General features: G+C 44.8%; 1 protein-coding gene across 1 annotated transcript; it reads right to left on the reverse strand.

Moving 5' to 3' along the window:
* Positions 1-6,655: 6,655 nt before the first annotated feature.
* On the reverse strand, positions 6,656-8,315 carry LOC118357343 (uncharacterized protein KIAA0754-like). Its single transcript, XM_035729260.1, is given in 4 exon segments — positions 6,656-7,528; positions 7,530-7,898; positions 7,900-8,153; positions 8,156-8,315. Coding segments are annotated over 4 exon segments (1,632 nt in total). The 3' UTR covers positions 6,656-6,679.
* Between the last annotated feature and the right edge of the window lie 15,896 nt (positions 8,316-24,211).

The following is a 24,211-nucleotide window of genomic DNA, read 5'->3' on the forward strand; positions in this document are numbered from 1 at the left end:
GCCTTCCGTACCTCTCTCTCTCTCTTTTTTCCTCCTCCCCAACAGCTCTCCTCACTATTCAACTCCACCAGGGCCTCCCATCCAAGTGCAAGCTTCTTTCTCAGGCAACAGTTTCCAAACTTGATCACAAATCCCACCAATAATGAGCACGTACCCCTAGTAGCTATATATCAAATCATGAATCACACTCATGTTCTTCTGTACAAATGTTACATAAATTATAAACATACATGAAACTAAAATTTGAAAAGAGATGAGATAGAGGTGAAATTAATATTTAAAAATTATATTAATAGCACAAAATGTCATTATAATTTGTTATTATTAATAAAATATTTTTAGTGAGATCAACACAACTCAAAACATAGGCAAGTGATCTGAACAGACATTTGATCAGAGAAGACAGGAAGATGGCAAATAAGCATAAAGAAAGATGGTCAACATCTTTTGGCATTAAGGAAATGTAAACTGAAACCAAAATGAAATACCACTCACATCTCTTAGAATAACTAAAATCAAACAGACAATACAAAATGATGAAGAAGCTGTAGATCAGTGAGGAGTCTCATTCATCCCTGGTGGAAGGCAAAATTGTATAGTCACTTTGGAAAACAGTTTGGCAGTTCTGACAAAGTTACACATAGACTATCCAATCACATCAACAATCACACTTCTGGTATTTATCCAAGGGAATTGAAAACTTCTGTTCTCATGGAAAGTTAACCTACATTTATAACAACAATTCATAATCACTAAACTCTGGAGACAACCAGATGTCCTTCAATAGGGGAAACTATAAAAAACTTGGCATATCCATTCAGTGGAATACTACTCAGCAATAAAAGGAACAAGCTATCGATTCCCACATCATGGATGAATTTCAAGTGCATTTTACCTAATAAAAGAAAAACCCAAAAGACTTTATATTACAGGATATCATTTATGTGACATTATGAAAAAGACACAACTGTGGGATTGAAAACAGACCAGTGTTTTCCAAGGATTAAGGGTGGGGTTGGCTACAAAAAGAATGAACAAGGGAAATTTTAGGTCAATGAAACCATTCTCTATGGTCCTGGAGTATTCGATACACGGTTCTATGAATTTGTCAAAACCTATTGAACTGTGCACCGCATGAACTTTGTTGTATGCAAATTAAAAAATCAACCAGGATGTTGGGCGATCCCAGGGTGTAATGCAGACTGTGACAAATCTAACTGTATTATAAATGTGGGAGATAATCTCATTGAAGGGGGTGGGAAAAGTGTTACTGATCCAGATAATTTTGGAAAACAGTGTTTTCACTGGGTATTTCAGTCTAAGGACAAAAAGATCTGTATATCAACACTATAGTAAATTAGTTTCTCAGAGGGGTAAGAGTTAACAATTCTAAAACTATTTTACTTGTATACTAGGATTAAACAAGTGAGTAAGTAAATTATGGATAATGGGAGCCAGAGTTTACACTGTCAGGAAGAAGTTACAAATAAGCAAAAGAAGAAATTGAGAATGAACCCCATGGTGCTGAGTAAGAGTCAGAGATTATCTATCTATCATCTATCTATCTATCTATCTATCTATCTATCTCTCTATCTACCTACCTACTTATCTTCAGATAGATCCACACATGCATGTATATATACACATGTATACACACATGTATACACACAGACCTATATTTTCCCCTATCTTTCATATGTTCAGTGGATGTATCTTCACTATATCTATTGAATATATATACTTATATATCTTTTAGCTTTGATAGAGAAATAAATGTAGGTTTGTGTGTATACATGACTTAGTATATACACACTTATTTCTTAACTCCATCTTCCGAGAGGACCTAGAAAATATGACACTCAGTAGCAATGAGCACACTCCGGACGCAGATCTTACTTCTAGCATCATTCTCCAATGAAGGAAACCAGGACTTCTTGGAAAATTGACTGATTTCAGGACTGGGGCATGGAAAAGGCAAGATGAGCCTGGGGCATCTTATTAGTGCTAGATATTGAGGAAGTGCTTAAAAAGAGAAAGATGGAGAAAGAGGTGTATTATATCCAAGGGACAGAGGAGCCAAACTGAAAGAACTTTAATGGCCAAAGCTGGAACAATCTGAACAACCAAATAAATAACTATAGTATTGGATTATAACTCAGGAAATAAAATAAATATCTATGAGTGCATACTGATATAAATAAATGCTTGGATAAATAAATATATGGGGGAAAAGGACAAATCTTACTTACAGAAGAATTCTAAATAATCTATGTAGATAATCCCCCCTCCAGGAAATGGAGCTTAATTCTCCTCCCTTTGAGTAGGGGCTGGATTTAGTGACTTGCTTCCAACAGATAGAGTATGAAAAGGGGGAAATCAGTAACTTTATAGTGGAGAAACCTGATGGACCTCACCTTAGCCAGTGATGAATGTTAGACTCATCAGTGAGGAGTCATATTATGTACCCACTGATAGGATGTGATGAGAGGGGCACTTGACCTCTATGGTTTTCTTCCCCAGCATCTACAAGCACCGTCTAATCATGAGAAAATAAGTCAAACCCCAAACGAAGGACATTCTATAAAATACCTCATCAGTACTCTTCAAAAGTGCCAAAGTCATGAGAAACAAGACTGAGAAACTGTTACAGACTGGCAGAGATTAAGAAGGTATGATGACTAAATACAGTGTGGTATCCTGGATTTGACCCTGGAATTGAGAAAGGACAATATTGGAAAAACTGGTGAAATCTGAATATAGCCTATAGTTAACACATTGTGCCAATGTTAATTTCTGAGTTTTAACAGATGTGCTGTGGATATGACAGAGGTTAACGTCAAGGAAGCTGAGGAGAGGGTATATGGAGACTCTCTGCTATCTGGGAAACTTTTCCGTAAATCTAAAATTGTTCCAAAATAAGTCTAAACATCTGCTAGTTCACATAACTGCTGATAGGCCCTTATAACAGAAAAGTTGAGCAGATTTGAAACACTTGTGTGATACTGTGATTTATAATAAGAAATGTATATTTGGTCTTCATTCTGCTTCTGGCACAAAGCTCTTAAAGCCCTTGGAACTTCCTAAGTGATAAGAGTGATAAAGGTGTCTTGATATTCATAACAAACCCCTTTAATGTTAATGTTTTTGAGTTTATGTTAATGAGGTAACTTTTGGAGAGCACCAAAGGATGGGGGCTGGTTGCCAGCAGAACCAACCCTGCGATTAGAGGGCTGGAATTTTCGGTCCCACTCCCCTGACCTCCCAGGGTGGAGAGTGTCTGGAGGTGGAGTCCGATTCCCAATGGACAATGACTTAATTCATTGTGTCTATGTAATGAAGGCTTCATAAAGACCCCAAAAGGATGGGGTTTAAAGAGCTTCGGGGTTGGTGAATGACAGGAGATACGGGGAGAGTGGTGTGTTCAGAAAGGGCATGGGGAGCTCTACAACCCTTCCGCCATGCCTGGCCCTATGCATCTCTTCCATCTGACTGTTCCTGAGTTTTATCCTTTTATAATAAACTGGTAAACATAAGTAAGGGTTTCTCTGAGTTCTCTGAGCTGCTATAGGAAATGTATCAAACCCAAGGAGGGGAGTCTCTATAGCCTCCAATTTATAGCCAGTTGGTCAGAAGCACAAATGACAATCTGGTCTTGTGACTGGTATCTGAGGCGGAGGGCAGATTGTGGGACTGAGCCCTTACCCTTGTGATCTGACACTACCTACCTGGAGGTATGCAGTGTCAGAACTGAGTTAAGCTGTAGGACATCCAGGCAGGGTCCACTAAGCATGGGAGAATTGCTTGGTGGTGTCAGAAAAACACACATACAGACACACATATTGGACTTATTAATATAAACTGAAATGATTAATTTTAAATCTGACAATCCTTTTGCTACTTTGCCAGTGAAAAGCCCAACAAAATGTGGCACAAAAGATTTTCGAAATCACTTTTCTCATTACAAATTATTGCAAAGATTCTACTACTTAAGGGCCTCATTTTAATACAATTAACCACATTAACGACTAATATCATTAACTCTACTAATATAGTCTGATCTTACTTAATTTTTAATTAAGTTGACCCATGTTGGGGACATCCTGTGCCATCTAAACTGCCATAGGTTACAATAAGCTGACAGGAAGGAATGGATAAGTGATTCTCAATCCATTTATCTGTGGCCATGTAAAATGAGATGAAGGACCCAAGGACCACCCAGCTCAGGGATGTGATGGGTGGCAACTGGCCACTGGAATTGGAGAAGGGATGGATCCTTTGCATAAGATGCTAAGACTTTCTCTGAACCTTTTCTCTATTATTTCTCTGAAATAATAAGGAAAGAAGATAAAACAATTTTCTTAAAAATTTTTTTCCCCAGTTCATTGTTTTTTGTTCTGTGTGTTTGTTTTTAGAGTTTCTACTGCTATGTATGTATAGGGGAGAAACATTTTTATGAGTAGAAGAAACCGGAAGGGTAAGAATGCAAGGTCTGAAATCAGACTGTCAGAGTCTGGACTTGCCAACTACTACTTGTTACTTTAAATTCTCTGTGCCCCAGTGGTGTCATCTGTAAAATAGGTTGATAACAGCATTTCGTTCAATAGGGTCACTATGAAGACCCAGTAGGATAATACATGTAAGCTGTTAGAATACTGCCTGACATATAAGAGCTCACCATATGCTGGTTATCATCATCATTTATAGGGATTACAACTATGATGACTTTTTATTACCATGGTGAAGAAAATGAAGTCTGAGGCAAATGCAACAAGGCAGGTTTGGTAGTTATTTTGATGAAGAAATATGAGACCATTCAGCATAAAGCTTCATCCATCAGAAAGGTCTAGAGGGATACTTTAGTCAGAAGTCTTAGTCCAAAGCTTCTGGGGATCTGAAAATCTCCTGTAATTATATGCAAAATGGGGGTATTTGTGCGCATTTTTCTAGGGATAGACTCTAAATTTGACCAAATTCTCAAAGGAATCTGAGGCTTCCAGAATGTTAGAACTGCTACTGGAGCTGACACAGCCAGGTTCGACAGCTCTGCCCCTGGAGCACTCTGCCCTGCTGGGAGACCCGGCCGGGGTGGGATACGAATCCTTGGTCTGTCTTTCATGCCACACTAATCTTGCACTGGCTCTTTCTTGTTTCTATTCTTTGACATTTTTGATGTATGCTGAATGCATAATGAAAGTTCTCCAGTGTTCCAAACAGCCTAAAATTTGGGGGGCTTGGTTCAGGACATCAGGGTAACGTTGGTTCCTCCATGAAACACATATTTACTAAATTTTGTGGCACTCCAAGAATTTCTTCAATGCTTTCATTGTTTTTTTTTTTTTTTTGGTCATAAAAATAATGGCACGGCACTTTTTATTTTCTTTAATCGGAAAAATAAGCCCCGCGTTTCTGGGAGACCCTGGGTGAGGACCAGATGCCCGTAAGCCCTGCTCTGGGCGTTGGGCGGCCCCCACACCCAGCCAGTGGGGACCCCAGAGGGCCAGTGTCCTCATGAGCAAATGGTATGGGCGGGGGGGCACCTCCAAGCCTCCAGGAACAGGGTCAGCACTAGAGTGGCCGTCGCGGCTCAGTGACACTAGGCACACAAAGGGCTGCCAGGAGCCCAGCCAGGGCACCCCCAGCTGGCTGATGTGGCTGTCCAGAAGGGGCTGCAGCCCCCTCCCCAGAGACCCTTGAATTCTGGAGGGTCAGAGCTGAGCTCTTGCCTTATGCCCAGGACTCCAGGAGCACCAGTGTGGGACTGCCCTGAGCCAGGGACCTGGGGTGAGGAACAGGCGACCCCTGAGCACGGGTCTGGGATGGGCGGAGGGCAGAAAAAGCCCTGTAGTGTGAGGTCTGTCCCAACAGGGAATGTCCTGGGGCGCCAACAGCTGGAAAGCTGCACGGGCTGAGTGGGAGGCCAGGAGGAGGCATTCCAAGAGTGGCCCCGGCCCTCCTGGTCCAGAGCTGGGGGGATGGGAAACTCTGCCTCCACTTCAGTGCCTAGCCACAGGGGTGGAGGCAGAGTTGGGGGGGTGGGGGGAGACACCCTCCTGTCACCAGCAGCTCCTACTTGGCCACAGACAGCCCTGAGTGCCCCCCATGTCCCCTCCCTGCATTCACAGAACCCTGGAGATGCACATGCAACATCGCCCTTCACCAGAGGGGAGGTGAGCGGGACCTGTGGCCTGGCTCCAGCTGGGCTCACATTCTGCCTAGGGGCATGGAATGCACACTGGCCAAATGGGTTAGGGCCCAAGGAGCGCGAGGCCTGCGCTGGCACACCCCCACAACACATACACACACCGAGCTGGGCGTGCACAGGCTCCGACATACAAGGACACGTGGGCACTTCAGAGGCACAGAGAGACACTGAGCAACCCCTCCAATAAGCCCAAGCCCTTGGGGGCAGCCGTGTCCACTCTCCTAGGAGTGTGCACATCCCAAAGTAGCAGGCACGATGGGGGCAGGCATGGCAGGGAGGTGGGAAGATGCTGGGGGTCCTCTCCTCTCTTCCTGGTGCAGGTGGGCCTCAGCCTGGTAGCGGCCCTGCAGGGGCTGCCTCTGCTGAGCCTCAGTTTCCGACCGCAAACAGCCCGGCCTGTCTGGAGAAGGCCTCTGGCCAGTCTGCCAGCATATCTGCCCAGCACAGCCACACCCAGGGTGGCCTAGAAAATGGGCATCAGGCTCCAGGACTCACAGATGGGGCCTGGTGGGCTACCGCAGGGGTGGAAGATCGAGTCCGTCGTGACCTCAGGGGCCTGCAGGGACGGCCCAGTGCCAGGAGTGAGAGCTGCGGCTGATGGGCCCGAACCAGGTCCAGCAGTGACCGCCGCGGCCGGCTCGGGGGCCCCAGGGGAGGCCGACGGGGCGGGGCTGGCCGGCCCAGGAGCGAGGGGCACTCAGGGATGGGGAGTAACGGCTGGCGTTTGCAGGGCTGGCTGGGACCCAGAAGGGATTGCAGGGGCTGGCAGGGCTGTTCTGGGCCCAGGAGTGGCCGCTTCTGTTGGCACGGCTGTCCAGGGCCCAGCAGTGAAGGTTTTGGGGGGCCAGGGTGCTCTGGGGCTTCAACTAATTGCTGGGGCTGACTGAGGCCCAGCAGTGACACCTGGGGGTGGCTGGGCTGGCCCAGAAGGGACCTCCGGGGCTGGCAAGGGGCTAAAAGAGTACGCCGGGGGCAGCAGCACTGGCCTGAAAGTGAGCTGGCCAGTCGGCGGCGTGGACGCAGCAGGAGGAGTGACTGTGGGGGCCGGCACCGCTGTCCTGAGGATGCCCTGCTGGGCTGGCCACGGAGACAGGGGGCCACCCATGACCGCACGGGCCAGCAGCGGTGCCAGAGGGCCAGGAGGGAGCGCAGCGGCCGGCAGAGGTGGCACGGGGCCAGGAGGGAGCGCAGGGGTCGGCAGCAGTGCCACGGGGCCAGGAGGGAGCACAGGCGCTGGCAGCGCTGCCTAGGGCCTAGGAGCGCCCAAAGTGGCTGGCAAGGCTGAGCCAGGAGTGACTGCTGGGGCCGGCAGTGCTGCTCTGGGGCTAGAAGCAGCCGCTGCGGCCGGAAGCAGCCGCTGGGGCCGGCAGGGCTGACCTGGGCCCAGAAGTGACCGCCGGGGCTGGCAGGGCTGTCTTGGGCCCAGAAGTGACCGCTGGGGCCAGCTGCGCTGACCCGGGAGTGGCCGCTGGGGCTGGCAGGGCTGCCCGGGGTCCGGGAGAGCCCAACGGGGCTGGCAGCGCTGACACGGGGCTGGGAGTGACCTCTGGGGCTGGCTGGGCTGGAGCTGCTGCTGGTGCTGGGCCGGGCCGTTCTGGTCCCAGTGGTTGGCTGGGAGCGGCCCCGCTTCTGGGGAGCACACCTGCTTGGTGGGCTGCAGTGGGACCTTCTTCTTCCCCCGGTCGCAGGCAGGCTCCATCCAGGTCCTGCTCGGGACTGACGATCTCCAGGGGACGCCCATTCTCACTTGGTTCTGCGGACGGGCAGTTTTCTGACTCGCGGGGCTTCTTGGCAAGGCGACGCTCCCATTTCTCTTTCCGCTCATGTGGCTTCAGGGCCATGTCCTTCTCCAAGGCGTCGAGCGTGCTGAAGCTGGCGATGGCGAAGCCTTCGATGACCTCCTCCTCCTGCGAGCTGGACTCGCGGCGGCGGCGGCGCGGGGGGCGCACGGCGGGGGCGCGCGGGGCAGGCCCGCGTTCTCCTTGCCAGGCCCGGGCTCGGTCTCGTCGCCCGACGACGCGCTCTGGTCGCGGGCGTCGCGGGCCGCCTCCCGACGGCGGCCGCGATCCCGCTGCGCGCGCGAGCGCCGGCTCTGGCGAACCTTGGCCTCCATGGTGCGCGGTGACCTTGCGGCCGCGCCGTCGGGAGGCTCCCGCGCTCCCGCTGCCGCTGCGCTACGCGGCGCCGCCGGGCTCGGTGCAGGCCGCGCGGGCTCGGGCCCTGGGCGGCGGCGGAAGGCAGGCCGGGCCGGGCATGCCGCGCGGGATCCCTCAGCCCCGTGCCCGGCGCGGCCTGGGAGCCCCGGCGCGGGCGGCCGCGCGCATCGGCGGGGCGGCCGGCGCTCGGCGGCCCCCGGCCGCGGCTCCGGGGGCGCGCCTCATGCGCGGCGGGCGGCGGCGGCGGCGGCGGCGGCGGCGGGCGGGGCGCGGGCGGGGCGCGGGCGGGGCGGGTCCCGGGCTGAGGAGCCGTGGCTCGTGAAGCTGAGGTTCAGGCTCTTCAATGCTTTCATTGTAACCTTGGGAGAATCTGTGTGTATGTGTGTGTGTATATACACACGTACGGGCGTATTAACGTGCAGTCTTTCCCACTACAGTGTTGCTACTTTTCCCCCACAAATGCTCACATATCGGTCAACTTCTTCTCTTTGCCACCATCTTCTCAAACCTACCCCATTTGTACTCTCATATGTCAGCATGTCATGTTGTAGCCATTTCCAATTTTTTTTAAGTCCAAGATAAATGCAGAAAGAACTTGCACTGTGGCTGAACTCTCCTTAACTTCTTGAAAGGAAAATGTCTGTGTGGCATGACTTTTTCCATCAGTTAATCCAACTGTGCATTCCCAGAATAAGGAAAATCAGAAACCTAGCAGGTTTACAACCTCAGGCTCCTGTCCATGGCAAAATTGCTGTTACTGTGGGCCAAACAACTGGGGTATGAGGTCCCAGCCAAACTACCTCTAGCCTTAGGTGTATCCCCAAAAAGGAGGGCTCTGTCTATACTGGAATCCTGGTTATATTGCCACTATTATGTGAGAAAGAAGCTTTATGTGAATAATTCTAAGGATCTTGATTCCCTTGCTGTCATTTACTTATTGTATATGAGGTTTGCAGTAATTTGTAAGCATGTGTTTAAAATTCCAGTTATTTATCTCCATTCTCAATGCTGGCAGGCTCCCATGGTGAAAACTGTATCGTCAGGGGAACTTTCTCATGTATAATTTAGACCCAGGAAACATCACAGTAACAAATCTGGACTCTTGAAGTTTATAAATGAAAGACAAACTATTTATAAACAAATAATAAAACCAATCAAAATGCGTTTTTTTTTTTAACAAGAAGGAACCCTAGAAATGTTGTAGAGTACCTTCTTTTACAGATTAAAAAGCCGAGGACACCATCTACAAAATGAAAAGGCAACCTACCGAATTGGGGAAAATATTTCCCAATCATATATCTGCTAAGGGGCTAGTATACAAGATGTATAAAATTCTCATACAACTCAATAGCATAAAAACAAACAATCCAATAAAAAAAATGGGTAGAGGATCTGAACAGGCATCTTTCCGAAGAAGACATACAGATGGCCAACAGGTACATGAAAAGATGCTCAATATCACACTCATCATCAGGGAAATGCAAATCAAAATGACAATGAGATGTTACCTCACACCTGTTAGAATGGTTATTATCAAAAAGACAAGAAATAACAAGTGTCGATAGGGTTATAGAGAAGAAAACCCTCATGCACTGTTGGTGGAAATGCAGACTGGTATAGCCACTATGGAAAAGAGTATGGAGATTCCTCAAGAAATTAAAAAAGAAATTCCGTATGATCCCATAATTCCACTTCAGGGTATTTAACTAAAGAAAATGAAAATAGTCCCTTGAGAAGATATATACACCTCCATGTTCACTGCAGCATTATTTACAGTAGCCAAGACATGGAAACAATCTAGGTGTCCACTGATGGATGAATGGATAAAGAAAATGTGCTATATAAACAGTGAAATACTATGCAGCCATAATAAAGAATGAAATCTTGCCGTTTATGACAACATGGATGGATCTTGAAGGCATTATACTAAGTGAAACAAGTCAGACAGAGAAAGGAAGTACTGTATGATCTTACTTATATGTGGAAACTTACCAAAAAAAACCAACAATCAAATTCATCGATACAGAGAACAGATTGGTGGTTGCCACAGGTAGGGTGTTGGGGGGGGGTGTGGGGGAGCAAATGGGTAAAGGGGCTCAAAAGGCAAAAACTTCCAGGTATAAGATAAATAAGTCATAGAGATATGATGTACATCATGGTGACCATAGTTAGTAATACTGTATTGCATATTTTAAAGTTCCTAAGAAAGTAGATATTAAAAGTTCTCATCACAAGGAAAAAATTCTGTAACTGTGTGTAGTGACAGATGTTAACCAGACTTATTGTGGAGATCATTTTGCAATAGACACAAATGTGAAATCATTTACTTTGTACACCTGAAACCAATATAATATTGTGTGCCAATTACACCTCAATTTTTTAAAAAGGAAGAAGAAAAAAAGGGCTGAAGTTACCTGTTACCCTGTTGCATTTTAACATGCAGCACAAAGTTTGGTTCCAAATAAGCATCCATTAAGTGCTTATTGAATGAATATTTGTGATTAAGTGACTTGCCATAAGAAAGAGCCTCCAAGTGCCTGGCACTTAGTCAGAGCTTAATAAATATTGAGTTAATAGGACATATTGACGTAAGCTCAGGTAAAAAATGAAAAGCAATCACTATTTGACCCAGGGACACAACACTCCACAAACCAGCCCATCCCACTGTAAAATATGACTGCAGTGCTCACTGCTTTTCTGAACATAGCAATCATGTCGCAGAATTCTGAACGAGAACGACCCACGGCTGCCATCGTCCATTACTCTTTACACAAGTCAGTTGGCAAGTGTACTTCTGTTCACAGTGGCTGATCTTGATTAAGGCACTCTGACCCTCGAAGTTGTCCTTTCTTTTCCCCCTCTCTTAGTCAGAGCTCCTTGCGCCTGCCAAGCCCCTGAGTGCTCAGAAGGTGGGCTCCCTGCTGCCCCCTTCCAAGTCTGTTCAGGGAGCAGTGGGTCATAAGCCTGATTCTATGAGGCCTCCCCACCTAGCCAGGTCCTCATTTCACAGCTACTCCCCACATGCACAGGGCCCAGGATTTTACACTTTGCCTTACATGTCTTGCCGTTTGGACAAAAAGATAACGCTGCAAATCTGCATAGATTTTCACAGCAGGGTTTGTGTCACTAATGAGGCTACAAAAGAAAAGTCGGGATCCAAGATTGCATGGAAATTCCACTTGTTAACCCAGATGTGGTAACAATATTTGATATTAACTCAACCAAGCATTCCACGGATGGTAAAAATCATGGGCACTTCTAGGGGGTTATTATTTCTCATTTTATTTGGGGATTTGGGGAAACTCATTTTTTTTTTTTTAATTTTCCCTTGGTAACCTGGTTTGTGGAGTGTTTGAACTTCCCGTGTCCAGTTCCTGCACACTCCATGCATTTTCCTGGTCATTAGCATCTCCTCTAACCTGTGGGAGAAGAAAGGCAAGAGGGAAGCTCAAATCGGCCCAGTTTGTCTTTAAGGCAGCTCTTATAAAAGATTTCAGGGGAGAAAATGTTAAAATGATTGGTAAAAATGAGGTTTGGGGTTTCTGTGGATTTAAATTGGCATGCCTTTCCTGTGTCCTACTAGAAAGGGTAATTAGATTTAATTTGGACTTTGGCATCAAGAGACCAGCGACTAGCTTTGGAATTATTACAGGCTCTTTTAGGAGATTAATTGAAGATACTTACTTGGGCCAAGGGAGAATCTGGTCCTTTATGTTTCAAGACACTCTCCTTTGTAACTAATTGCTATAAAAGATGAAAATGTGCTTTCACCTGTTAAAAAATTAGTACAACTTAATTTTTTTCCCGTTAAAAAATACTGTGACATTTTTGCAAAACAATACTTAGCACTTTTGATAGATTTTGATGGTCCAGGTTTGTTTTATATCCCCCCTTACTTGTTTGGAAATATATGATGTCTATGACGACACAAATGGGAAGCAAAGGCCAGAGATAGTTGGAAGTCAAGAATTTTGCAGTATTTGGAAAGCCTGAGTTTTTTAAAATGTAAGAATGTTTCGAAGTGCTGAATTTACTTGGCTTAGAAAAACCCAAGGACTAACTGTGCACTTAGGCACCAGGGGCCTTCCGCAGCCCTGGGTCCTGGACGGAAACCAGGGGCCGACCGCATGTGAATCTGTGAGAGAGAGTGAGCCTGGTGCCAGGCTCGGTTTCCATAACCTCAGGGCAAGGTGAGGAAGAGCTCAGCTGTCTGAAGCGGCCACAGAATGTGAAATGGAAAATCTAGAGCTGGCTTTGCCCCCGCCCTTGAGGAAAATATGCAGAGAGAGCAAAGAGTCATTGCCCGGAGGGAATATTCCTTGCCTTGGAGACCAAGTCCAAGAGTGGCTTTACTTTTTCGGGTCTAAAATAATTTCAGAGAGTCATGCAAGGAAGATGATCTGAATGCAGATCTTTTGTTCAGTTTCTTTGCATGTGTCAGAGGCCCAGACATGGTACTTTGTACATCGTGGGTGTGCAACGAATCTTTTATTTTTTCTCTTTTGGACTTGGGTTATTAAAGATCTGGAACATTATAAAATGTCTTGTTTTTCAGATACCATTGATAATTCCAAGAAGGTATGAATTTAAAGTGATTCGCTACCATACAAGGCTCGATTTGGGGGGAATGTATATTAATGTAGTTTGGTTTCCTTTTAGGGCCAACGGCGTGTGCAGTATATAACCCATAACAATATATACGCAGCAGTATTGGAGGTTTTTTTTTTTTTTTCCCTTAGGACGCTGCTTGGAGAAAAAACGACAAATGATTTGGGTCAGGAATTGTACCAAGGAACAATGTGGGGTAATATTTTTACTTTAGTTTGTACCAGCCTTTGTCTTCATGGGGGAAAAAAAATTCTATTAGTTTTCTCTTATGACGACCAGCAGGGTGTCGTGGAGGGAACAATATCTTCAGAGTTTTAAGGGTGGGGGAATCCAAGAGTCTAAGTAAGGCCAGGAGTTTTGTCAGAACTAACTGCTTCCTTTGCCTCATAAAACTGCTATCTCTATCCATCTATGTTTATTTTTCTCCTGCTTTTTAATTTGCTTAATGGACTTCAGCTGAAGACTCTCTTCAATGTCTGAGGAAAGTAAAGTCTAATAAACCCCTAAGGACTTAGCAAGCCGAGTTCAGCACTTTTAGATTATTTTGTCTGACTTGCATCTCTGCTGCTGCAGAAACAATGGCCGTAGAGGCCCCTGGGCCTAACCCCAGAGATCTGGAGCCTGGGAAGCAATCAACCAGAGAAGTCACGTTTCCTTGCTCTCTGCTGTGCTCTTCTCCCCCGGGCTGTTTCTGCTTCTTCCAGTCCTTTGTGCTCCTCCTCGGCCACTTCCTCTTCCTTTTCTTCATCTCCCCCTCTTCTTTTTGGTGCTGTTTTCTTTTATTTTTTAAAGATTTACTAATTTATTTTAGAGAGAGAGAGCAGGAATGAGAGGGGCAGAGGGAGAGGGAGAGAGCATCTCAAGCAGACGCCACACCGAGCACAGAGCCCCACGCCGGGCTCCACCTCCCGACCCTGAGATCACCACGTGACCAGAAACCAAGCGTCGGACACCTAACCGGCGGAGCCACCCAGGCGCCCCCTTTTTGGTGCTGTTTTATCTCCAGTCTCCTCTCATTTACTTTTTCTACACGTTCTTTGACTTCTTGATAAGCCAGAAAATGATATAACTTACCATTTCAGCTCAGCATACCAAGTGCCGTAAGGGTTCAGCATGACACGGGAGGGGTTACTCATGTCTGGAGGAAGCTCATAGACTGGTGGAAACGAGCCCTGGACATGCTGGGGATGGGGAAAGGAAAAATATCATTTGTTGGGGGAGCCGGGAAAACTAAGCTGAGAGAAGTAGGATTATCTGATGATGGAAGGTTTTGATGGCAAGACTGAAGTCTGAAGAATCTGATGTTCTAGAGTTGCATATTCTGATCACCTTCAGCAGAAACAATTGGCTAACTGGTTAAACAGCCAGATAATTGGGTTTAAAACCCAGGCCTACTGAATCAACATTTCTAGCCCGGGGCCCGGGAATCTGTATTTTTAGCAAATACTTCAGGTGGTTCATTAGAAGTTTGGAGACTCGCTGACTAAAGCAATAGGGAGCCTTGAAATCCGTGAATTGAAAACATTCTTTTATTTTTAAGCTTTCTTCTGATGTTTGCTCTCTGAAAAGCAGCATATTTTAATAGGTGAAGGTAATTATTTTACGTTTATTCTATTCATCGACACATTTGGGCTACTTCCTGCCACCTTTCTTGTACCATGTTCTTTTCTTTGGCTATTTTTTTTTTTTTAACTTTCTGACATCTGTTGAATTGTTAAAGCTTTCTGGTGGTGGTAGGGGTGGTGGGGGTTCAGGATCTACTTTTCTGCCCTCTACGTTTGCTTGAATAGTACAGCTTATAATCTTTCATTTTTAGGCAAAATTTGGTTTCAATGTATATATTTTATTTTACATTTCCCTAGTGATAGCTTAAGTTATCCAGTGCCTCTGTCCTCCTCCGAAACAGCACAGGTGCTGTTAGTAGCCTGGAATGCTTTGCATATTTTCCATCTCTATGTTATTGCCATCTGGAATTTCAGGGCCACCTCTTTAAAAACATAATACAATCAATTATTAATATTTAGCTCATAGTAGTTAGCTATATCAACATATTTTACAAACACTTTTTTTTAAAGATTTTATTTAGTTATTTGTCAGAGAGACAGAGAGAGAGAACACAAGCAGGGGGAGTGGCAGGCAGAGGGAAAAGCAGGCTCCTCACTGAGCAAGGAGCCCGATGCGGGACTTGATCCCAGGACGCTGGGATCATGACCTCAATCAAAGGCAGACGCTTAACCAACTGAGCCACCCAGGTGTCCCTACAAACACTTTTCTTGCTATTATATTCCTTAAAAATTTAGGAAGGCTCTGTAGGTAGTCAACTTTCTAAGCTTTATTATTTGAAAATGACTTTATTTGCCCTCATGATTGAAGCATCTCTCATCCTGGTACAACTGACAGTTACTTTCTCCAGCACTTTGAGGATATTATGCCACTGTCTTTTGATATCTATTATTGGTGAAGTGTTTGTAATTGCCTACGACAGATGAGCTTTAATGCAGTCTCCATGATCTTTTCTCCTGGTATTCATGCTCTTATATAATCTCTCCCTTTGAGTGTGGGTGACTTGCTTCTAATCAACAGAATGTGGCAAGGTAGATGGGAGGTCACTGTTGAGATTACATTATGTTATGTAGGACTGCCTTGCTAGCAGACTGGTTCTAGACTCTCCCTCTCCTTGCTGCTTTAAAGAAGCAAGTGGGTGTGAGTCCTATATAATTGCAAGGAAGTGAACCCTGCTGACGACTGGAACAGGCTGGGAAGTGAGCCCTTCCCCAACTGAACCTTCAGATGATAACCCACTCCTGGCTGACACTTGATTGCAGCCTCACAGAGAACCTAGGTGAGCTGTGTCCTAACTCCTAGCCCACAGTAACTGTGAGATAAGAAATGCATGTGACTTTAAGCTGCCAAACTTGTGCTAACTTTTTATGAGCATAGAAAACTAATATATCACCCACCTGTTACTCGTTTGTAGGAAATCTGTCATTTCTCTCTTCTAACTTCTAAAATTTGTCTCTTTGATGACCTACAGTTTCACTACAAAGTGTCCAGGTAGAGTGTTATTTTATTTATTTTTTATCCTTTCCACACGTGGCATGCACTATATGTATGAGGACTCTTTTTTCCCTTCAATTCAGGAAAATCCTCGATTTTTCTTTAGTTCTTCAAAAATTGCCATTCCACCATTCTGTATATTCTCTGCTTCTGGAACTCCTATTATGTCCCTTAGGGAGAGTTACCTGACTTTTCTTCTATATTTCCCTTTTCTTTGTCTGTCTGTGCTTCCCTCTGGAGCACTGAGAACAATATTACAGCACTGATCCTGCAGCTATGACAAGTCTAATATTTATTATCCTTTCTGTTTAGTTTTAAATTGCAGTTTATGTATTTTTGTTTGAGTCCTAGCATTTGTCTTTTGTCATCTTCCCTGTTCTGGATTCAAGTATTTCTGTTTTCGTTTGTTTGTTTCCAAATGTCTTGTTCTTGGTTTAGCTTTCAAGCTCACCTTGAGAAAGAAAGATGCGTGTGCTTGTGTGTGTGCACGCGTCTGTGCGTGTTTTCCTTTCCCCAGGTTAATGCCTCTATGTGGATAGTTTATTATTGTCTCTGTCCCCCCAGGTCCCTGGTTTGGAACCATTTCTTCTTTTGGTGTGTCCTGTGGGGTTGTGACAGTCACTGTTCCTAAGCTAGCAAGGGCTTACTTACTTTGAGATCATACAGCTGCCTCTGTTCCCTCCTAGCACAACAGGTAGCAGCTCTGTGCAGCTTAACAGCCCAGCATGGAGGCCCATCCAAAATGGGGAGCCCCAACTTAGACCCTGAGTTCCTGCACGTTTCAGTCTTGAATCCTACTTACTCTATATATTCTGTTCTCTTCATGGCCTGCCTGTGAGTCATTTATCTAACTTTTTCTTATTATGGTTATAATTTTTAAAATTAATTTATTTTAACCTGTTAATGCTGTATGTTTGGAATCCAGGCAGGAGATTAACATGTGTAATCACAACACTCTTTGTTAGTGATTCCTGAAATTACTAACATTAAATTTTCTAATGTCATATTTGGTTAGCATAGAATATTTTCAAAGCATCTTTGAGTCACGCTGACCAAACCCTCCTTTGCTATTGTTTTTAGAGAGAATATATGAAAAACACTTGGGGATCCACCTTGTCAGGTTATCGTTAGTATTATCAGAGTTCATCAACTACCCTCACATGATATCAAATTAAATTTGGCTTTAAAATATACATAAATATATATTTAAAGATTTTATGTTTATTTATATACTTTATTATATTTATTCATTATATACATATATATATATATATATATATCTTTAGGGGAAGTCAATTTCAAAGTCGTATATGCAGGCATGAAGGAGTTACAAAAGCATTAAGACATTTTGAGCTATGGAAACATTATAGAATCAGAGTAAATGCAGGAGACAAGATGAGAGGTGGTTTGGGAACATAGCACTGGGACCAAGACCAAGACTGGCTGGATTTGAAACCCAGCTCTTTTCCTTGCTTCTTGCACACTCTTGGGCTCTCTGTGCCTCAGTTTCCTCATCTGTAAGATGGAGAGAAGAGTAGAATCTTCTTTATAGAGTGTGGTGAGGATCAAGTGAGTCAATCCATCTGATGTGTCCAGATATTTCCTGGCATGCAGTAAGTGCTCAGGGAAGACCAGCCAATATTATCAGAACTGTAAAGTTTATTGAATTGGCAGATTTGAAGAGGATAATAGACTTTCGGATGTGTAGGAACTGGTGTGTCTGTTAAAAAGATTCAGCCTTTTTGTGATGGTTAATTTTACGTGTCAACTTGGCTGGGCCAGGGGCTACCCAGACATTTGGTCAAACATTATTCTGGGTGTGAGCACATTTCTGGATGTGGTTAACATTTGAATTGGTAGACTGAATAAAGCAGATGCCCCTCCCTGGTGTGGGAGGACCTCATCCAATCAATTGAAGACATGACTAGAACAAAAGAGAGAACTCCTCTGGCCTAACCACCTTAAGCCAGGACATCAGTCTTTTCCTGCCTTCAGACTTGAAACATCAGTTCTTGGGCCCTGAGCCTGCTGGTCTTTGGACTAGAACTTACACCATAGGACCATAGGCTCTCCTGGGTCTCCAGTTTGTTGACTGCCGGTCTTGGGACTTGGCCTCCATAATTGCATAAGCCAATTCCTTATTTTTTAAGAGATCTCCTATTAATTCTGTTTCCCTGGAGAACCCTAATACAGTCTTTCTCTTCTCGCTGGGTTTTGTGTGATGTAGGTGTATGGTAAGGTTGTGACTTGTATTACCTTCAGTCTTGAGTTTGGACCACACCAATGTTGAAAGACATTAACTTCAACACCTGTAGGCCAGATGACATCCTCTTGCAGAAATGGAACCCCACACAATTACAAAGGGTTCATTTTGTTTGTGATATATTCTCTTCCATCACCTAATTTCAGACTTCAAGTATGAAGTAGTGCTGGTCTGGGTCCTTCCAAGCCCGTTCTTTCTGACACTGGATCTGCTTCTCGTATGTTCTCCTCCTCCTGAACTCTTTCATCTCAGTTTCTGGACACAGGGAGTCTAGACCTTTTATCCTGTCATACATTTATAAAATCCTAAAAATACACCTTGCCTTTGGGGACATTAAGATTGCTCAGTGGCTGCCTTCCTCTTGTAGGAATGAGGCTCTGCCTTTGCCTTTCCCCAGATCTCGGCATCATGTCCCCAAGAAAATGTCGGAGTAAACAAATCCTTCCTCTACTGTAATTATTCAATTCCACAATGTTTGTTCTTTCTAAAATACACTTCTGTTTCTTACTGACTCTTTTACTTCTATTTTATTTTACACCAAAGCTTCTTAATCTTTTTGGAGTTGTCTCCTCAGAATCTGATGAAAACCATGGCTGCCGGACAATGTATATTCACACATAAACATGCATCCACGCACAGGGAATTCACCCCCAAGCCTCCATGTAGACCTGCCTTAAGAATCCCCACATTAGGTGGCTGTCAAAACACTTCTACCTTGGCAGATCCTGCTTCATTTCTGCATTTCCAAAGAAGCTGGAATCATTTTACTACCATGTACCCCCCCTGTCCCAAAGGGTTATAAATAAGATACTGTGGTGTCTGTTTCAATGTGTGGAAAATATTTCATTGCCAATTAAACACTAACTGAAAAAGGCCAGAAATAGATTTTTTGAAAGAAAATACATTTGTCATCTCATTTCTCAAGGAACTATTTCACCAATGGACAGATAAATGTGCCAAACTCAAACACATCTTCATTGTGGGTTCTATCATTTCAAAGAGAAACTCAGACTTACTCAAAATCCTAATAATACAATGTCCCCTTGAAAAACACACGGAAGGCTTACTTCTGTGTCATTTCCTTATTTTCCTTCAGAAGGCATAATTTTTAAGAAATATTTGATGTACTCATGTCAATATGCACTTTGAAATGGGTAGATTTTGACTCCTGGCCAGGAATATTGTTTTCCCTGTGTCCAGGAATAAGTCATTTTATCTCATCTGTTTTCCTCCAAATGTTTTATAGCAATACACATTTCTAGAGGAACTCATTCATTTGAAATACAACTTGAACAAGGAGTTGACGGGTGATACAGTTATTAATTTCATTTCCTTTGCTTTTTTGGGTTATCTGGAGTGGAGCCTCAGAAAACTGACCACCACATTTGTGATAAATGCTGGTATAAGAGATGCTGAGATCATATTCATCCACTGTGATCAGATGTCGCTAAGTCTGGAGATAGACAACCACGATTGATGAGAATCTCAAAGACAACATCCTTATCTGGACAGCACAGACCTGATCCAAAGTAGAATTATCTAGTAGAGGACTTTCATGCTGCCTTACCACCACCTCTTCCTCTGCAGCATCCTCATTCCATCCCCAAGGACCTGGAAGTGTCCAGCATCCTCTTGTTGTCCTAGGCCACCTTTGCTATAGCATCCTGCCCAGGCCCACAAACCTTTGCAGAAACACAGTCTTCCAATCTTTGTCTATGCCTAAACTCTATTGACATCTGAACGTCTCTGCCCTTCCCTCCAACAACCATTCTCTGTTCTTCTTGCTCAGATTTAATCATGCTTCACTGGACTTGGTCCCTCTTGAATGAAGTATTTGCATTTTAAAATGGGTCTTCTGTGATTTAACCTTAAAGAGGAGACCAGTATTGTGAATTGACGGCCCCCAGCTGGAGAGGTACAGAGATTTGGATTACAAAAGAGCTCAGATTACTTCACACAGAGAAAGGTAGGGCCTTTGGTGCCATTTCTTAAAGACTCACCTTCTGGACCAATGTTTTCTTAGTCCTCATTAGAAGTCAGCCAAACTCTTGTTTTCAGCTCCCCTGAAAAGTGATCTGGGTGTACCAGCCATTTGGTAGCAATGATTACAGCAGACACACAGAGCTGAGCATTTCAGAGGGAAGATTCTCTTCGACAGAAGAGCCTGTCCTAGAGTGATGGACAAATGCTATCGATCCCCAGTGCCCAGGGGAATATCTTCATGTTTCCAGAATAAAAGTAGAATTTTTGTGTCCAACCATGTCTAAACTGACAAATGTGCCAGCCAGAGATTTCTGGGGAGTGGGGAGAAAGACAGCCAGTGCTGGGAACTTCTCACCTATTCCTAATACAGATCCTCTTCTGACGTTACGTCTTGTACCAGCTTTCTGTGAGAACTATTTAGGAAGGAAGCCATCTTTAAAAATGGTCTCTAACCTGTTTTATGGAAAAAGGGACATACCCGTGGAATCATCATTTTTTTAATGTAATCCAAGATACCATGACTGTGTGTATCTTACAGAAAGTTCTATAAAATTCTTTTTTTTAAGATTTTATTTATTTGAGAGAGAAAAAGAAAGAGAGAGAGAGAGAGAGAGAGAGAGAGAACAAGCAGGGGAGGTGGCGGGCAAAGGGAGAGGGAGAAGCAGGCTTCCTGTGGAGCAGGGAGCCCAACATGGGGTTCGATCCAAGGACCCTGGGATCATGACCTGAGCTGAAGGCAGACACTTAACTGACTGAAGCATGCAGGCACCCCAAGAAAATTCTATAAAATTCTGTTAAAATTCAAGAGGATTTGTTTTTAAGGTTGTTTTGTTTTGTTTTTTAAAGTCAGTAAAGAGGCCTCTAAGACCTGTTTCTTCTATTACTTCAGGTGGATCTCAGAGTCTCCTATTTCTCATTCCCCTCCCCAAAAAAAGCGTTTTATTTTCTGCGAACCTGTTATGAAAATCACTGTATCTAATAGGAGTGGAAAGCCACTTTTGTGGGAAATCTGTGAGTTTTCTGTTTCCTCAGTGTTTGAGGAAGGACTTTGTAGTGTTCCCAGGGAGCAAGTCACAATTTGCGTTTTGGAATTATAAACAAAACAAGTACAGAAATGGAGATGGATCCCAGGACTAGAAAACAAAAACAAGACACACATAAGCACGCACACCACAAACACACACACACACACATACACACACACACACACACACACACACACCATGAGGGTAAGTCAGGCTAAGTAGTGTATTTGACTCATCGCAAAGATTTATGACCATTGTTCGCTGCTTTGAAAACTGATGCTCAGGGAGCCTGGAATGCTGGTCCTTTCATCAGTTAACTAGCACACGCTCCCCAGTGTTGGTTGTTTTAAAGAGAGTGGAGCAAGTAGTCTCATTCCCGTTGTTGCTCTGGAGAATTTTGCACATGTTTTTTCAATAAAACTACACCATGTAACTTGCTGGGTCAATAGTGGAGCAGAAAAAACCATTTCACTTGGCAAACCAAGGGACCAAGACTCCAGATTGCCTTAGAGGCAAAGGGAAGTAAGGGGTTCATTCTAATTAGACTACTTGTACTCTCTAAACACTTTCCTTACTTTCTTTAATTTGCTGAAACTTGTGCTCTTGTCCTCTAGGCTTTCTCTGTGTTTTCTGTCATTGACAACTGGAGTATTTTTCAACATAAGTATGAATCTCACTTCTATAGGTGCAAAGATAAGGAAAGAAGATTCAGTGTGGTACCTCTGGGCAAAGCCATTCCTGTGTCAGGTAGAAAATTAATGGATGCTTTTCACAACAGGGTACAACACATAGGCTCTGGAATTTCCTGGTATTTCAGCATATGATATGGGCATAGCAGTGTCCTTTCTTTCTACGGCCACGGAAAGAAATCGAGATGACCCCACTCTGGTCAGTGTGCCCTGGCTACTGCCGAGCCCTGGGTGTCCCTGGGTGAGAAAGGGAGCATTCCTGGGTGCTGTTGACCTCTCTCTCTGTCTTAACTGTATTATAAACACAGTAGACACATTCAATCTGTTTCATTTCCATACATACATTTAACTGTGAAATATATGTACATGTGGGGTTTAATCCTTCAGTCTCTCGTGGAAGCCATGTGCATTCTATGTTGCCTATTGCTAGGGTGGTGCTTATACACACACATAAGTGGCATTCAGAACCGTCCATGAGCCTCTGCCCTTCACTTTGCAGACAAAAGCTGGCCCTGGATAACCGGCCGCCACAGAATTTTTATTTTTGGGGAAAACACTGCTCTAAACTACATCTTTTGCTTTCTAGATCACCAAAAAAAAAAAAAAAAAAAAAAAGGCACTATCTTTGACTCAACTTGGTCAGACCCAGCAAAAATAGGAAACAATCCAAGAACCTGTTTTTCATAGCTACTGCCGGGACGAATGTGTGTGTTCTGAATGATGGAAGAGGGGTTTATTCAGCAGGAATGGAATGTGCAAGGACAAGAGGAGACGAGCTGGGTTTTAGTGAGTTTCTAACAAGGTCTTTTTAAAGAAATGTGTAAGAGGAGATTAAAAACAGGTTTAGTCATTCTTTGTGGTGTTTCCCACTTCTGCCATTGATGTTCCTTAATGGAAAGTTGACATGGGGAAGGAGCCGAAACAGCTAAGTATCAACACCTCGGTGTCCTCCTCAGTGAGAAGGGCTAGTCTCACCAGAGAGCCATGATGTGGCAGCTGGGCAAACTGTGCTCTGCCAGTCTCTTGAGGACATCTTCTTCATCTCTGTACCTCAGCGTCATGTCCCTAAATAGTAGATGCTAGATGAAGGCTGAAGGAATGCCCCCTCCTTTCCTGAGCCTATGCTCCCTGGAGTCCTTCTCCGGGGCAGCCAGGTGCAGGGAAGACTGGGGATTGCTGGCAGGAGCTGCTGTGCCCTTGGGCGCACCCTGGGCCAGTGCCCCATCAGCCAGCTGCTGGCCCATGAGTGGGAGAACAGAAGTGGGGCCCAAGGTGCAGGTCTTTTAGAAGAAAGTGGGATGATGGAAACATGACTTTCCTCCGCTCCATGTCGCCCTCCTTCTGGGCAGGCAGCTCTGCTGCAGGTTCAGACCTCTGTCCCTGGTAAGCCCGGGTGACTGTGGTGGTCTAGGTGGATCGTGCAAAGTGGAGAGGTCCTGGGAACGGGGAGCATTTGAGTGTCTCTCAGTGACTTGGGCCCATTCTTATGAAATCCTTGAAAACACAAGTGCTACCTCTCGGCGGAGCACCTGGAGAATTCTAGAAGCCCTGGCCCCCTATACTGTTCTTCCTTTACCCATATTGCTCTTCTTCATCTCTGAAAATCTTGATTTCCCTCTGCTGTGAGGTAGGTGCGAGATCTCCAAAATACCACCATGGCAATGGCAATGGTGACTCCGACTGCACATAAACACAGGGCAAGTGGGATGTGTTTTAAATGATGAAGCCGATGGCAAGAGTGGGGTCTTCACAAGGCAGGGACCGTCAACAATGAATAGTTGGTGTGATGGTTGGGAACTGTCAAGTGGGAAGGAATCTGGGTAGAGAGGCAGGTGGAGAGAGGAAGACAGCTGGTCAGCACAGAGGAGGGACAGGCTGGCACCAGCATGTTCTTCCAGCAATGTCGGAACTTGTTCACTAAAAGAAAAGCAGTATTGTCCTATAGGTCTTAGCGTTCCCTCGATGAAGGCAATGAAATTTCTCTCCACCGGCATATCCAAAAGTGCTACCTTAAAAGGAGTGATGGTAGAAATAGGGTTGAAGGGAGTGAGTTTGTCGTGACTTACCATATTCCTGCCCCGGTTCCATCACAATTGCCTTTGCTCTCCAGGGAACTGACCTGGCCTACCCTTCACACTTGACACCAACCTCATATTTTAGACCTGAACCTGTCTAGAGGTTTCATGAGGGAGCATCACCGTCATATTTCTGCCAAATTTGGGCCAAAT

This window comes from Zalophus californianus, chromosome 9, assembly GCF_009762305.2.
Source record: "Zalophus californianus isolate mZalCal1 chromosome 9, mZalCal1.pri.v2, whole genome shotgun sequence".
Classification (NCBI taxonomy): domain Eukaryota; kingdom Metazoa; phylum Chordata; class Mammalia; order Carnivora; family Otariidae; genus Zalophus; species Zalophus californianus.